Raw genomic sequence first — 17733 nt, forward strand, 5'->3', positions numbered from 1 at the left:
CTGAAAGTCCACATATTTTTTTTTTCCTGCGGGGCATTGATATTCCGCTGTGTTCACATTTATCTTTATTTTTGTTAATAGCTCGTTGCATGACGCGGACTTGGAAATTATTTTCGGGCAAAAATTGAACCGAGTTGTATATCACTTAGCGCCGACTGTTCGCCAGGAATCTGACTACTATTTGTAACCTTTTTCTTCCAAACAAATGCTCACCCTCCCTCCACAAACACACGCAAAAAAAACACTGCCATAAGGTATGGCTCTCAGAACAGCTTACAGCTCCATGCATGGCATCTGAACTGAGCGACTGAGCAGATGCCTTTCGATTTGATAAAATTGAAGCAAGCTGTGTTACATAAAAAGGATATGTTTATTAAGAAGTACTTGCAACTGGGCTTGTTGGTGCGTATTCGTGAAAGACATGAGAGCGCAAAATGGCAACACGGACGAGTAAGGGAACAGGACGAGCACTGCACTTTCAACAGGATTTATTCAAGGAAGACCGTTTATATAGCATCTGCTCTTATCCATGCTCTTAATCACAGTTGACAATATATAAACACTCTTCCTTGAATAAATCCTCTTTAAAGTGCAGCGCTCGTCCTGTTCCTTACTCGTCCGTGTTGCCATTTTGAGCTCTCATGTCTTTCACGGATATGTTTATTACAGAGTACAAACATTCAGAAAACTTTCAGAGGTGCGCAACACAAGGAGTCAGAGCTTCCGTTTTTGAGCAACTTTTGCTTGCACAAGACTGTCGTGGCTATTTTTACAACAGTTTTTCAACAGAATGTTTGTTGCAGTGCTAAGAATGTGATGCATGACCAAGTGAGGACTATGACCGCTTTCACATTCGTCGAAACTGTCACCGTTTTCTATCAGGTTGGTAGCCAGTGTGAAAAGGGCTTGCCTTTGCTTCGCTAGAGAATGGAAATGCACAGCATACTTTTCACTTCGCAGCTTGTCCAGGACGATTTTTAGCAGTCATTACAGCATTAACAACTGGAGGTTGGGGGAGCTTGGGCCCTCCGCGATTCATGTTTTCTATAATTTCAGCATTCTCAATTATGATGTCTTCATCTTCTACCAAATTTTACCGGAAAGCAGTGCATGCAAGTTTTTTAAGTGCTGCATGGGCGCAGTATCCGGCCACGTACGTTATAGCTGGCACATTTTGTGCCTTCATTTCGGAGTCTTTGTCATTTACTTGAATGTTGAACCTCTATAGAATCACCTCATCAATGCTGACAGCAGATGCCCCTGAATCTATGTCTGGAAGCGCCACGGCTTTTTGTAGGCGAAGCTTGCGTTCGGATTCGAACACTTGTCTGATGGACACATGGTACTGCGACCCGGAAAGCTGCCTATACTGGCCAAATCTTTCCTCCAAGCGGTCTGCCTGGAACTTCCCCAGAAGTACGTAGTCAAATCCAAGGTCTTCAATGCAATAGTTTATTATCTTGACCAAGGCTTCCATAGTGAGACGCAAGGCACTGTGGGTCTCACGAGTGAGAATTCCATTGTCAAACTTCAAACTCTCCCAGAGGTCAAGCCACTGCACGACGGTTTGAAGGAATTCAACTTGTGGACACAGATTTTCTGCAATGGGAGTCTGCAGGTCATCACGAAGCCGGCGTTCTTTGCTGGGCGACTTCACATTAACAATCGTCCACCAGGTTTCGACAACATTTAAAATTCCGCTGTACCAGCTGCATGCTGCAGTGCATAGCGTTGACCGCATGTTTCTAGAGCAGCTATGGTTGATAGGTTGAACACTTTCAGTGCAAGCTTCACATTTTGCCTTTCCATATTAGATGGATTGAGAGCCTTTACTGACAGTGTTGGAGCAGCCTTTGTAAGGTGGTCTTCTTCTTAGGTAAAGATCACGGAGGGTCTTGAACGAAGCAGTGATAATTTTTGGGTTGGAGTTCAAACTCATAAGTGAAGAAAAAAACATGCATGTTCTATGGTTCTTTTGGTTGATCCAATTGTTCCGGATACATTTCAACAAGTGAACAGGGTCAATAACGAAAAAAAGAGGACGAGTGGGATCTGATGGGTGAGGATAGGAGCTGCTGACTTTTGATGACAATCCAAATAGAGACATTGTTTTGCGGTTGATAGTTGTTATCTGTGATGACTGGAATGATGCGAAGCTCAACCTTTTCAAGCTCATTTATGATGCTGTGGAGCACAGTGTTCAGCTGTTGAGCATGATTGATTTGTTCAACTGGCAAAATGTGAACACTTCTTTGTGATGACAGGAGGATTTGAATCGTAAAGACATGAGCTGTCTTTGCTGCATTTGAAGTGTTGCTGGCAGTGCCGACAATCGTGCCACCCTTATAATCAAACTACGCCTGTAGATGGATCTCATCCATCATGAGAACCACTGACTTCTCATGATTCTTCATTGCACTCGCGATCTTCTTCGCATAAAGCAGGAAAGAAGCATCCTGCTGCTCAGCTGCTGAATATATAACATATGCATTGCATACACGCCTGATCGTGCACTCATGCGGCGATGTGAGACCTCCGTAGTTACGCAAGTACCTATAAGCATGAGGAGAGATGGTAAATAGAAGGCTGGAAAATACCAACAGCTCTGAAGAGTAGTGGGGTGACTTGCTTAAAATGAGAAAGACTTGTTCGATTAAAAGTGTCAAAGCATCTTGCCGATCTTCGTCTTCCATTTATTGATTTGTTGCGTCTTCAAAAAGAGATAGCATGAGCTTCAATATGCCACCTGTCTTGTCTTCAGGTTTGCGGAAGGCAGGAGCCTTATCAGAGCTCTCAACGGCATCCAACAGACCTGTTAAGCACCGAATATCATTCACAGTTTTTGGAATGATCTCCACGCCATCAAGTTTGGTGACCTCGACATCATGAAAATACAGCTTTAGAGAGAGGTCCGCGGTGACTTTAACTGACTTTATGATTGCTGGGGCACCATCGACAGTCAGATTGAGGAAGAGTATAAAGTTATGCTGGGAAACCACCGTCCAAAATTTGGAGACCCTGATACATGGTATGCATTTCAACAGCGCCTGAAAGTTGTCAATTTTGTTTCCGTCCTCTTCCGCCTGGTGTGCTTCAATAGACAAGTTGATGACATCTTGTAATGCAGCTGCCTCTCGGCGCGTCCTCTTTTCATCTGGGGCCTCTCGAGACGTGCTTGCATTTGGGGCAGAAAGATATGCCGGGCAGTCTGGAAGTATGCTTGGAACAGCATCAGATCGTAACCGTACGAGCTTCAGCGCCACTTCAATTACTTTTCCGGTCTTTGTATCCGTGTAGCTTGTTCTATTTACCATGTCGGACGGTTTAAAGTGGCGCTCGCAAGACCTGGGATAAGATAAAACAAAGACAGTAAAAGCTCTAGAACCTGAAGTTTAAAAATCAGACAGGTGCATGACAGTACGAGAGAAATTTCTACAAATGTCGTGTGAACTGAATGTCAGCAATACTATTTCGCTACGACTTTACAGATTTACCCGTTTCAAAAGAGGCAGCACTACGGAATTATCTCGCAATATGCTGTCCGCAGCGTTTTCAATGCAACTGAGGGAGGAGTAACGACGACAGTTAAAGGAATGTTTGCTTACCACCGACCGCTTTCCTGGAGTGAAATCCGCACGGTGGGTAGCTCTAATCCATTGAGCTGTTCTTGCTTGATCCGAAGGGAAGGTGAATTAAGACTCGCACACGCTCACCACCATCATAGTTCCCGCGGCATCGCGGTACGTAGCAATGCCCAGGCATTATCACAGCCGGCACACTGGAAGGAAGGAAGGCCTCAGACGTTGCTGGCACATACCCACTACGGGGGAGTGGCCAAGACACAGGCGGTTAATTACTGGATACAGGAAAGTTTTGACGGGAAAAGGAGTGGTAATAGTATGTAGTCTGAGAGATTGGAAAAGGGAAGGAAAGGGGTCCAGTTAACTTGGAGATCAAAGACGGGACAATTGCTTAATGTGCATAATAGTACACAATGCCTGTAATGTTGCAATGTCGTACTGATTGAGGGCGGGAAAAAGAAATTAGAATGGGAGTCGCTGCGTTTCTTGAAGAAAATTTTGCACAGCAGAGCGCACACTCCTGTCGCTTCGGCCAAGCAAAGAAGCGCCAATGGAAAGAACAACCGCGGAAGACACAGGCAAGCCCAGTTGATGAAATGGAATCTGCAAAATACTCTTCCTCAAATGAGAAAAGCGGCGGCAGAACAGCAGGAAGTGATCTATTGTCTCAGGTTCGGCACAAAAAGGGCTCAGTGGGGAAGCTGCCAGGCCAGATCTGTGAAGGTAGAAATTTAGAAGGGGAACCCGGCAACGCAAGCGCGTGAAAGAGACCTCTAGTATGCGTGAGCGCCAGTCTTTGCTACTCCAAGGATGCAGAAGATGCTGATATTCGGGAGATGATGTAAGAGCCGAGGCAGCAAATTCCTGAAATATTGTGTAGCTGCGAAACCTCACCGCAGCTGTATATGCACATGATGGCAGGACAGCAACAATTGGGCCGCTGAGAGAGGCTCTTGCTAAGGAATCTGCAACCTCATTTAAGTGAAAGCCCATGTGACCGGGTACCCAAAGCAACCTTACCGAATTTAGATGGAGCGGAATCAGGAACTTAAAGAGGCGTAACGGCCGAGAGTCAGTGGGTGAGGATAAGGAAGAGCAAATGGACAGAGAGTCTGTCATAACCATGACATGGGAAACTGTAGATTCTAATTTTCGTAAGGCTAAGATTACTGCTAATAATTCAGCTAGAAAAATTGGAGTGAAGTCAGGAAGACGGAGAGAAAAAGACCAATCCAGTGAAGGCGAAAAAATTCCCACACCTGCCTTTTCGCGATCCTGCGAGGCATCAGTAGCAATAAGAACATGAGAGGGAAAGGACCTTAGGTGGTCCTGCAATAGACCCTGAAAAAGTGGGAAGGGCTGCAGCTTTGCATTCGATGGGAAAATATCATCGAATTCAATCTGGACAGATGAGGAGTTGTTAAATATTTGGCGGACATCTGTGAAATGAATATTTATGCGATCAAGGAGGGACTGCACGTAACATATCTGCGGGGTATGAAATCGAGACCAGACAGCACTAAAAAAGACGGAAGGTTGACTAAGAAAGATTATACTGGAAGCGTGAAGAGGTGAGTCGCACAATTTTAAAAATGTTTGAACTGTTAAAAGGCGAAACCTAGCTGATAACGAAGGCATTCGCGCCTCAAGGTGCAGAACAGCATTGGCGACATATTTTGGAAGCCCCAGACAAAGGCGCAACGCCTCACGCTCCAAAAGCACAAGAGGGCGAAGTTTATAGGCAGGAGCTCCTGAGAATAAAACACACCCGAACTCCAAAATTGGGCGGACGTACATTTTATAAATCATCAGAAGCGTATGCCTTCTCATGCCTGACCTAGCACTACAAAGCCTGCGCAGGATGCCAATGGCCCGAACTCCTTTTGCAGAAACTTGCTCAATGTGGGGCCGCCAGGAGAGAGTAGAGTCGTATATTACACCGAGATACTTCACCGTCTGAACTTGAGGTATTATGTTATTTCTATAGACCAGGCAGATATTTACTGGAACAGAAACTGGAAATACTAACAATGCGCATTTCTTCACATTAAGGGACAGATGAATTCTTCCTAGACAGTTGTCAAGAACATTGAGGTAATTTTGTAGGGTTTGATAAAGAGTGTGAATGTCACTTGCTGATGCAAAAAATGCAATATCGTCGGCGTACACATAAGTTTTCACATTTTGAATGCATGGAATTGAGCTTAGAAAAATGTTAAAAAGAACAGGTGAGAGAACTGATCCTTGCGGAACACCTCTGGTCTGTGGAAATCTCCTTGAGGAAACACCATTTTGGCAGCAGTAAAATTCTCTATTTTTCAAAAAAACAGATATCCAGGCTACAAAATAGCTTGGGAAGTTGAGTTCCTATAATCTTAGTAATAGAGTCGAGTGCTCCACGCTGTCGTATGCTTTACTGACATCCAAGGTGACAAGCGCAGCAAACTTTTTTCTATTGCGAGCTAATTTAATACGACTCTCAAGGTCAGTATGAGCACATCAAATTGAACAACCCGGCCTGAAACCAATTTGGCATGGATTCAATACAGCATTTTCTGAAATGAATGACATGACACGGCTGAGAAGGACCCTTTCCACCAATTTCACAAGGTTCGATGTTAACGAAATAGGGCGTATATTGTCTAAAGTTAAGCCCTCCCCTTGCTTTTTAAGCAATGGAACTATTTCAGCAAGACGCCACTCATGCGGTATCCAAGGACCTTTAATAGAATGGTTAATTAGAGCCAACAGGTCTGCAGGAGATTCATTGAACAATATTTTGATCATAGATGAAGTGACCCTATCGGGGCCAGGAGCCGCTGGGGATAAGCGCAGAACAATTTGCGACAGCTCAGGCATAGAGACCTCAGTGAAATCACTTGAGGTGCATGTGAATATAGAAGGAGAAGGTAAAACAGATGTAAAGCGAAGCTCTAGGCCACACGCAATATCCCCTAAGGCCTTTGCGATGTCAGCAGGGGACTGAACAAAGGATTCAATGTTGGCAGCCGGAGGAATCACCTTGTTGCGCCTCAGGAAATTAAATAAAGCTCGTTTATTTCCTGATTGGGAAAGGAAATCATAATGATTTGTATTATACTCCTCCTTTGCACGGGCGACAGTGCGTTTAAATGTTGCTGCAACATACTTATAATCTAGCCAATTTTTTGGGCATTGATTGATGAGAAGTTTCTTCCAAGCTGCTTTTCGTCGTCTATATTCACGCGTGCACTCAGCATTCCACCAATTGTTCGCGATTGCACCCTTTGTGCTCTTAAGCAAAAATTCAGACTTTTGCCTTGCATGGTCCAGTACCGAGCATAGATGTGCAGCCTTGCTTTCGGCACTTCTCTGAGCGCGAGTGTCTGAAGTGATTTGGAGGGCTGATTTTAGCGTGTCTTTAAAGCAATTGTAATTTATTAACGTGCGCTGATGTCGCTCAGGAAGAGTTAATTTACACGCAAACTTGAAACTAATCGGTAGATGATCACTATTTGTTGCACAGTCAACAGGCGCCCAAGACATAACAGAGACTCCTGGGGAGGAAAAAGTTAAATCCAAGGCAGAGCGGCATTGACTGCGGACAAACGTAGGCAATCCGGAATTGTTGCAGATTAAGTTATTGCCAGAAGCCCAATCAAATAGTCTAGAACCAAAGCTGTCTGTTTTAAACCCCCAAGTCACATGGTGCGAATTGAAGTCGCCAAGTAAAAGAACCTGAGATCGGCTACTAGACATGAGTGAGTCAAGGGGCCGAGTGTCACGCACACCAGAAGGGAAATATGCATTAGCTACCGTAAAGGGCTGTTGACCTGGGACACTAAGGTCAACCGCAAGGATTTCACATTCATTGTCCGCATATTGAAAAGAAATGCATGCCCTGTGGCAAAACTTTGTAGATATGAGCACTAACAACCCTCCCCCTCGTGATGACCGGTCAAGCCGGAACGGATGGTAATCCTTGAGATGATAATTGAAATTTGAAGTTAGCCATGTTTCCTGTAAAGCAACTAAATCCGGTAGAAGCTGAGTGCATAGGCAATTTAAATCTGTTGAAGCTGAGAATATAGATCGACAATTCCACTGGAGTACACTTAAGATCCCTATCTTGGCGGAAGTGCCGCAGCCGCGACTGACTTTTCTAGAATACTGGTCTTAGCCTTATGACTTGCGTTACTTTTCTTTGTCTTTGACTGGGGGCAAGATGGACCTGCAATATTCAGAGGAGACCCACTTCGTTTCTGGGCGCGGAGATCAGACTCCATATCCATACAATCCATAGAGGATGCGTCCATAACGCTATGCGAAGGAGAGGCCTGAGAGGTCTTTTGTTGCTCACATTGTTTTTGGCCCTGTGGAGCGGAGTCGATAATTACAGAAGGAGGGGTAGCTTCCGAAGCCAAAGAAGACAAGAGCGGAGCGGTGGACGCCTGCAGAAGATTGGTCATCTGAGCAGCTATGACCTGCGAAATGCACGTGGACACGGTTTCCAAAATGCGATCCATTGCATTTGCCACAGCTTTCTCAACTGCCGCTGTAATAGCCTGGGACCAACTAGAATCCATTATGGGTGGACATTTGGCGGCCACACTAGAGTAGGCTGAGGTTCTCTCCTTGACTGCGGCAAAGGCCTCTCTCCGCGTGCATCTGCGCTTGTCTATAAGCTCGAGCACCTGAACTTCTTGTGCTCGTGCAGGACAGTCAGGCGAATCAGCAGAGTGAGCACCGCTACACAAACAACATTTCTCTTGCTGTTCAGGACATTCCTCTCTGCAATGACGTTCCCCACAGGCACAGCAGCGTAAGGCCGATTTGCAGGCTTTGCCGCTGTGGCCAAATCGCCAGCAGTTTTGACACTGAAGGGGCCGAGAGTTAAAGGCATCTACTCGAAAAACCAATGGCCACACCTTAATCTCTGACGGGCAAAATATTCCTGCAAATGTGGCAATTACGGACTCCGTAGGAATTTTTTCTCCGTCAACCATCCTGCTGCATCGATGGACAGCAATCACTCCCGCAGGCGAGAGGTTCTCAAGCGTTTCCGCAGGGCTCAATCGAGAGTCGACCCCTCGGACCAAGCCCTTGGAACATGCTAGATGAGGCGGAATGAATGCGCTCACCGGGTGGTTGGCGAATGACGTACACTTCAGCAGGTCTTCAATACAGGCTTTATCCGGCGACCTGCACAAAATGCCACCCCTGCCGAACTGCCGGACGTCGGTAATGTGCATGAAATGCTGCGATGTTGACCTAAGGGCCGCCTGCACGGCCTCCGGGTTGTTCAGTCGGATAGCGCCTCCATCGGAAGGCACTAATGCGACTGGAATGCTTGAAACACCGCTGCGGAAAAAGAGATCGATTGGGAGCTGGTCTTTAGGAAGAGATGCCGACCAAGGGGAAAACCCCTGGCCAGGAGAAGAAGTAGACATTAAGCTTTCGTCCCGCACCCAATCACCCAAGAACAGGAGCAAACAGGCACAGACAAAAAGGAGAAATTTAGCAAGCTAGAGCAACACCGCCAGGTACTTAGCCACTGCCCCGCAGCCGGCTCGTTCGACACACCTCCCGGCACCGACGTACTTCCTCGTCGTTACCGACGTCGTTACCGTACCGGTGCTAACTCTGAAACAGCGTTGAGTTTCGTGACACACGCTGCACGAACAAAAAATAAACGCAAAAATGTGATAATGTGCAACTACATTCACGAAATAAACGAACCATTGATGTTTACCGCAGTGCGAATGCGTTTTCCAGTCGAGCAATCTGTGCAAAAACGAAAAAGTATAACAAACCACGTACAAAAAACAAGATTACCTTCCAAAATAAGCGGTTAAACAAAAAGTATAAATTTTTACAAACTAACATTTTTATTTTTGCAGCAAAGCAGTATTAATAGCATCAAAATGTTTCCTTAAATTCTATACTTCGGCTGGTACTTCTCCGCGCACGCGTTGTTGCACTAAGATCACGGTAATCACGGAGACCGGTTGGAGAAAGTGGGGGCACGACGGGCGCTCCTCGAAAGCGCCGAGAGCTGGTCCGTCGAAGTGTGATGACGTAGCCACAAAAGAGAGGAGGATATTGAGAGGCCTTAGCTAGTCCAGAGGGTGTTGCCTGTTCGAACAAAAAATGCCCAGACGGTGCACCCATTTATGGAAGATGTCCGGTGCGCACCGGTGCAATTTATCGAAGCTAACACTTCGCACCGGTGCGCACCAGTGCTGTTTTTCGAAGATGCTATAAAACCTACGACAAGATATGCCGCATAACACGCTTCCTTTCAACTACCAAGTGTCTATTAAAATATACGTCCGACGGACCCAGGTCCTAGATGATGTCAGGACGGCGCGAAAAGAACAAGGACAAAAGAGGCACATGAACACAACAGGACAGGCGCCCCAGGTCACTCCCCAACAAACACAAAACCTCCTCAAAATCGCCCATAAATAGCCCGACAGGACATTTGGAATCTTCGCAGGAGGTGCTCATTTTTCCCGAAGACATCCTAAAAACGTCCCCACAACTAGCCGTGTCCAAAAAGTTGTGCGTCCCAGGGAAAGCCCCAAAAGGTTATTGCTCGATTGCTCGGCTCTGGCTCAATAAAATTATTTCTTCTTTTTCGTGCAGACTTCAGGTATTTAAGCGCACATATGTGCCAAATTTCAGGCACATGCTTTCATTACAGGTGGTGTAATGCATCTGTCCACTCGCGTGGATGCTTGCTGGCTAGGCCATTCAGACTTACCTGTTTACATGAAATGTGGACAAGGTGAAAATTTGGGCTGGTTGGTGCACGATATTGTGACGGGAGCAGCGCAGCACGAGACAAACAGAGAGGCGGGACACGACACTGAATAACAACCAGATTTTTAATTCACGTTCGTCGAATATATATTCATCTCGCTCGTATAAGAAGGAAAAGAAAGAAGCATGAAAAACGCATAAGATGTACGCGTGGTAAAATATTAAGACATCGCACGCAGATAATCAATTTCTCTGTCACGAACGTTATTGAAGGTATGCAGACGCATACGTCGCTTTTTTGTTGGATGTTGAAGGCTTCTTTAATCTCCCTGGTCCGTTGATCAAAATATGACGGGATGACCATTGTGTTGATAAGCTGCGGAACACGTTCATGCTCTCTGCATTGTTTTGCTAATTTAATGTTGATGGAGCCCTTTAGGTATTTTTTGTGCACTCGAAGCCGTTTATTCAAACAGCCCCCTGTTTGACCAATGTAGGTGAGTCCGCATGACAGAGGTATTTCATAAACCCCCTTTTCACACGTTTCACATGTCTTTTCCGGTACTTTTTCTTGCATTGATTTTTTTCTTTGCTCGCTGTTAACTTTGGCGCACAGGCTTCTTCACTTGTTGGGTGCTGACATGAGCACTTTTACACCAGCTCTTGCGCCTACCTTTTTGAGACTGTGGGAAACGCCATTAATGTAAGGAGTGACCTCGTACAGCTTCCTTTTTTCTGATGTGCACATGGTTGTGACATATTTTCTGCCTCTAAGTGCTCGCAGAATCCCTTCTGCGACACTGGATGGCAGTCTTGTCGGGTAATCTTCATGCTGCTTTCAGCCGACGGTTGTGTGTGTCAAAACTGCCTTGAACTTCATGATGACAGGATCTCGTCAATGCGGCTCTCAAATAAACTGTGAAAAGAAATGACCCAATAATGCTTTCATATTACGCTTTTTTGTGTTTGCAGGCCACCAAAACCGGTTGCAAGCGGGCATCTTTTGCCAGCAACATTGGTTTTCGCAGTGGTGGGAAACGCGCAGCTGCGATGCATGTGAAACGAAAGCTCGCGAACCGCTTCGCAGCGCCGTGCCGCTTTTCGCTCTGTTCGCCAATTCGCCTGCATGTGAATCGCCCTGTTTGGTTCTGTTCTGGTGGGAAAAGTGGTTCTGTTTGGTGGGAAAAATTTGTGTGCAGGGCGTGCAAATGTCTCTTTCGGAGAACAACTTCGCTGCACTGCACGGGTGTGGGGGAGGGGTATTAAATAGATAGAATAGAGTACGGGTCCGGATGCGGAAACGGCGGCAGGAGGACGGCACAATGCGGCGCGGTAGACGGGCACGAGATACTGCGGGCACACACAGTGGAGCTCGCGCTGATGGAAGTCACAAGACGCACATGCACGCAGTGCACACAATGTGTCTGAATGCAGGAGGAGGCGAGGTGCAGACACAAAACGAGTCTCTGGAGATGCTGTGCGGGCACTCAAAATGGAGCGCTGGGAAGGGAGCAACAGAACAACAACGGAGAGGAAGGGAGGAGTGGGTATGCTGATACATCAAGGAACAAATTGGCAAAGAATAAAGTCAACTTGCAAAGAATATGTCTGCGTATCAGGTGCAATTGCCGGCAAAAGGACATGGCTAGGAGTAGTTTATTTAGGGACAGGGGACAAATGCAGACAAGAAAACTGTGGGAATCCGGGCTTCCCGTCGTTGCCTTCGCGCGACTGTCGCCGGCATCCCGCGTTGTCGCTCCATGCGCGCAGCGGAGCCTTGCTCCTCACGTGCCCCCGGGAGATCAGAGTACTGGGTCTCTTTATCAATAAACACCGCCGTGTCGACACAACACTAGTCAAATTGCGCAAGGTGAGGGACCAGGTGGGACGCATGACCCGCCGGGTTTCCAATAACCGCGGGGGGTTACGGTGCAAAGATGTCTTGCGGCTGGCGCACGCATTCGTAACCAGTCGAGCCTTGTACTCGACTCCTTACCTCCATATTCGCAAATGTGACGAGAAAGCCCTTGAGGTGGTTCTCCGTAAGACTTACAAGCGTGCTCTCGACCTCCCGGTCACCACGTCCAACCAGCGCCTCCTGGGCCTGGGGATGGTCAACACCTTCATGGAGCTCCGAGAAGCACACTTGACAAACCACTACACAAGACTCTCAAAGACGCCGTCGGGTCGCCGCCTGCTTGCCCGACTTCACATCCACCATCTAACACTAACGGAAGAGCGCGTGCGCATCCCCGAAATCTGGAGATACGCCCTGCACGTACGCCCTCTTCCGGCCAACATGACACGAGACGACCATAGTGGCCGGCGCCTCGCGCGGGCGGAAGCCTTGGCACGCTACTATGGAAACAAACGCGGAGTATTTTACGTGGACGCCACCGGCCCACATCATGGGGGTTGGTACACAGCCGCAGTCGTCCACCAAAACACCGCAGTGAACAGCCTTACGTCCAAAGCTCAAGACATTACTCATGCGGAAGAGGTGGCAATCGCGCTCGCCGGCGCCGATCAGGACTCGCGGGTCATCATTACCGACTCGCGAGGGGCCTGCAGGAACATCGAAAGGGGTTTTATTCCCTATTACAAATATTAACCGCTTGTATCTTCTTCAAAAGAAAGCTGTTCGAAATATTATGAATGCTCCTCGACTAGAACACACCGAACCGTTTTTCAATGAACTTCGAATCATCCGTTTGCCACAGCTGTACGAAGTTTTACTTCTACAACGGTATAAAACCGGTGTTAATCACAATAATTGCAATATGCTAAATCTGTCAGGATTACAATGCAATGAGCCAAAGTACACTACACGTGCGACACCCAATTGGTATGTGCCTAGGATGCGAACAAATTATGGTTATCAAATGTTGAGCTACACTCTCCCACATCAACTAAATAAGGAGTCCGAATTGATGTGCAGCTAATGCCAAATATGTTACTTTTGTTCATTTTCTTTTTTTTATCCCTGGAAGTGCTACCATGTTCTGTATCACTGCAATGCCCTTGTGGGGTGCTTCGGCCTCGTCAAGCCATCCCAATGGCTTTTTGTCGGCGCACCCAACATCGTCATGATGTTAAATAAACATGATTGATTGATTGATTTTGCATACAGAATTCTTCAACATAGTAATTATCTCGGGGTTCCCGCGTCCCGCACAATAGTATGGACTCCCGCGCACACGGGTCTCAAGGGCAACGAAACGGCCGACGCCGCTGCCCGCGCGCTCACTCTCCGGGCATCACCCTCGCCTCCCCCCGATGCGGACTCCGACCCTAATCCAGCTTTTGCCTTCAAGGAAATCATCAAGTATTACCATTTCGGCCACGCAATCTTTCCTAAGCCCTGCAAGGGCCTCACGAAGGCGGAGGAACACTTACTCCTTCGCCTTTATACTAAAACACTTCTGTGCCCGGCAGTCATCAAACATTTCGACCCTGCGTGCACAGGGGAGTGCCCGCACTGCAGGGAAAAGTCTTCGGACATTTACCACATGGTGTGGGCATGCCAATCAACTCCGCATCTTCCCCATATCCCCTGTCCTACCCGGGAGGACTGGGAGGCGGCCCTGCTCGGCTGCTCTGACCTGGCGAGCCAAAAGGCCCTGGTCGGGCGTGCCCGAGCAGCAGCTACCGCCAATGGGCTGCTGTAATGAGCAGCCTACCTAGCATTTGTAAGGAACGGACCCTTAAGGACTGCTCCACTAGCTCCCTGTATATATTTTGAAAATAAAGTTTTTCAGTCAGTCAGTCAGGACCGGTGATTGTTGAGTCTGTGTACCGCTGGAGAACAGCGTGAATAAACGTCTCCTTCGTGAACTTGAAGGCCTGCGTCTTCGCGGCGAGTCGCTCTCCTCTCTGCAGAGGTTGAGTGCACCGCAGCGGTGCCCCAGGTGGCGTGTGGTGACGGCTGATCGGGGCTCTTGGCTCGCGCGAAGCCCGAGCCCACGGCGGTTAGTGGCCCGTGCCCACTGAGAAACCCACAAAATAAGGACCTAGTTAAGTGTCTCAATGACGATACAAAGCAGTTTGGAGAAGGTGCCGATATTATTCTGCTGGGTGACATGAATGGCGACATCGAGGATCTGGATGGATACACAGATTGTAACGGGAAGTTGATGCTAGACTTCTGTCAGCGACACAACCTAGTTATTGTAAACAGAGAAACTCAGTGAGAGGGTTAAATCACGTAGGAATCCCGTAATAGGCAAACGACCATTGACTACTGCTTAATGTCGCAGGGGATGTTCACTATAAGAACAGGAGTGCCATGGAAACGCCTTTCGATAGAGTATACGCTCGTCCCATATTCCACTCCTTTTTCCAGAGTCGCCGCACTCTTTCCAAGAGTACGCGCTCTGCAGGAGTAGATATACTCCTTTATTACGATACTACCCGGGGAAAAAAAAAACTGCGCAGGAGGGAGGAACCGAACCGAGAAACTGGGTTGTGAGCCGGGTGCGCTACCTCTTCACTATCACTGAGACGAGAGTTGTAGGTTTTGAACACATGTAAATGTTTTCATTATGAGTTTTGTGGCGCTTCTTTCGTATCTTTCGTGAACTTCTGTTGTTTAACTTCACAGATCGGAGCCGCAGTAGTTGTCACAGCTCAGTAAATGATGAAACAGTCCCGACAGCAGCTGCGCGCCACGGATAATCTTTACTCGGAAGCAATTTCATGGTGCACGGTATGTTGAAGCCTCGCCATTCGTGAACAAGATAACTGCGGTGCTGTTGCATAATTCTTTGCATTAAAAACGATGTCAAACTTCACTTGAGCGCTGGTCGAGCATTCGCACCGCATCAGCACTGCAATAGCAACTATTTAGAGTGATGTTTCGCGCCGAATCAAGAAGGTTTACGGGATGTGACAGAACTGTTTTCCTTGAACTGAAGCATCGCTCTTTTCTGCGAAGCGCTTCAGCCCCGGTAGGTCGCTGTTTTGAAACAGATGTACCAAAATAAGAATGGCGTCTCCGGAGCGTGTAAAATACTTAGCGATTGCACTATGTTTCGGATAAATGGCGACAGTTACAAGACAGTCACTTCTGATATGCATTTACGTAAAAGCATACTTTCGTTGAATGGCACTTATTTAGAACCTCTGCTCAGGCATATCGCTCCTTTTCTGCAGCTCAAAAGGAGAGCTCTTCATTTACGTTAAGCGGAATCAAGGGCGGACTAGTTTTCATGAGATACGGGTCGTAGGTGGCTATATAGCTCCGCTGCATTGCAAAAGCAAAAAAAAAAATTAACATCGCCCAACTCCATCTGGCCGTAGAGTTGAGAGTGCAGTGGCAGTTGTACTCTTTGCCGAAGGAGGCGTTTCACTCCGTAGGCAATTTGGAGGCGTAGAATGCTGGTATAGAGAGTACAGTGGCCGGTATACTCTATCAAAGAGGTTAGCAGTTCTTAGAGTGTATAGCAAGCTCGCAATAATGGAAATAGACGAAGAGGAGAAATACAGCCTCGGAAGTGATCATAAGCGTATTGGTCTACAGTTGGGGGCCCTGCTCAAAAGAGAAATGCAGGGAAGTCCAAAAGAGTACGCAAAATTAAATGACGAACAAATAGCGCTAATAGCGGCCGGCATAGAGGAAGCAATAGAGAAACATCCCATGGAAAAGTGGGATTACAATCAGTTAGAACTACTCATTAGTACAAAAATAAAAGAAGTAATGGTGCCGAGGCTTACTTTTGGGAATGCGGTTCTGCGCTTAAGGGCAGAAATTCAGACGAGATTAGAAGTAAATCAGAGAGCTGTTGGAAGATTAGCACTAGGTCCCTAGGGGAAAACCACAAACGAGGATATATGGGCTGGACATCGTTCGAAGCCCGGGAACACAGAGAAGCAAAGAGGGCGCAGTTGTCTGAAAAGGAAATAGGCCAAAAATGGGAACCTTATCGACAAAAGAAACAAGTGCAGGTCCTCGTCCAGGCTAAAATAAAGCAGTTCTCTGATCGCTGGCTGGCTGAAGTTCGCGATGCAACTAAAGGGGGGTCAAGAAAATTCTTGAACCGTATAAGCTGGCTGGGTAAAGAGAATCACAGAAAGCAGGAACACATTCACGATGCCGAGGGAAAATGTTTAGAGGGAGATGACGCTGTGAACTACATTGCGTCAGTTATAGCTGAGTCATTTAGGAAAGACGATAGGGTAATCGCCCCAAATGAGGGAGCAACACTGGATCATCATCATCATCATCATCATCATCATCATCATCATCATCATCATCATCAGCCCTCCATCCTTCAACAGATCTGCTGTTACCTGATCCTCCCCAGCTGATTTTCCCCTTTTCATTGCTTCTAAGGCTTTCTTTACTTCATCTTTCGTTACTGGCGGGATGACGCATTGCTGTGCACTGCTGTCTTTCTCATTAGCGCTCTGATTACATTGGCTACTGTACAGGTCTGTGTAGAACTCTTCGGCTACGTTAACTATCTTATCCATATTGCTAATGACATTGCCCTGCTTGTCTCTTAATGCATACATCTGGTTTTTACCTATGCCTAGTTTCCTCTTCACTGTTTTTAGGCTACCTCCGTTCTTTATAGCATGCTCGATTCTCTCCATATTAAACTTCCTTATGTCGGCTACCTTGCGCTTATTTATTAACTTTGATAGCTCCGTTAGTTCTATTCTATCGGTAGTGTTAGATGCCTTCATGTTTTGGCGCTTCTTAATCAGATCTTTCGTCACCTGAGATAGCTTCCCGGTATCTTTTCGAACTGTCCTACCGCCTACTTCTACTGCGCACTCCGTAATTATTGATGTCAGGTTATCGTGCATTGAATGAACATCAAGATCATCTTCCTCAGTTAAAGCCGAGTATCTGTTTTGCAGCGCTATCCTAAACTCCTGTGCTTTCCCTCTTACGGCTAACTCGTTAATGGTCTTCTTCTGAACCTGGCAACGTTTAACGCTAGAACTTTAGCTAGTGAGGCTAGCCTAGCAGTGCTGTTCGAGGAACTAGCCGGAATTAAATGGGATGTGATAGGGCTTAGCGAAGTTAGGAGGACACTGGATAGCACAATAGAAAACAGCTTAGAACTGACCAACCTTAACTGGAAAAAGTCGGAAGCAAATATTCCAAAATGCACGTCCGCAGGGATAGACGAAACTAAAATCAAGTTAATTAATGAACTTCGCCAAGAGGCAAGGAAACGCTGATAAAAGCATTGGAGGCAGTCATAACAAATAATCAAATTCCGCACAGCTGGAAGCAGAGTAAAGTTAACTTGATTTATAAAGGGAAAGGCGATAAGACGAACATAAAATCCTTCCAATCCATTACCATAACATCAGTTATATTCAGGTTGGCGATGCAAGCGGTGAAATTAAAAATGCAGTAATGGGTAGAAAGTAATAGAATACTCGGAGAACTTCA

At 46.7% G+C, this 17733-nt stretch overlaps 1 protein-coding gene and 1 pseudogene across 1 annotated transcript; one reads left to right on the forward strand and one right to left on the reverse strand.

Moving 5' to 3' along the window:
* Positions 1 to 1222: 1222 nt before the first annotated feature.
* Positions 1223 to 3762, reverse strand: LOC144115153 (uncharacterized; annotated as a pseudogene).
* An 8862-nt stretch (positions 3763 to 12624) lies between these two features.
* LOC144114375 (uncharacterized) lies at positions 12625 to 13993 on the forward strand. The gene is made up of 2 exons (XM_077648069.1): positions 12625 to 12922; positions 13443 to 13993. The coding sequence occupies exons 1-2, from the start codon at positions 12625 to 12627 to the stop codon at positions 13991 to 13993; spliced, it is 849 nt and encodes a 282-aa protein (XP_077504195.1).
* The last annotated feature ends 3740 nt before the right edge of the window (positions 13994 to 17733 follow it).

The sequence above is a fragment of the Amblyomma americanum genome, chromosome 1 (genome assembly GCF_052857255.1).
Source record: "Amblyomma americanum isolate KBUSLIRL-KWMA chromosome 1, ASM5285725v1, whole genome shotgun sequence".
Lineage (NCBI taxonomy): Eukaryota > Metazoa > Arthropoda > Arachnida > Ixodida > Ixodidae > Amblyomma > Amblyomma americanum.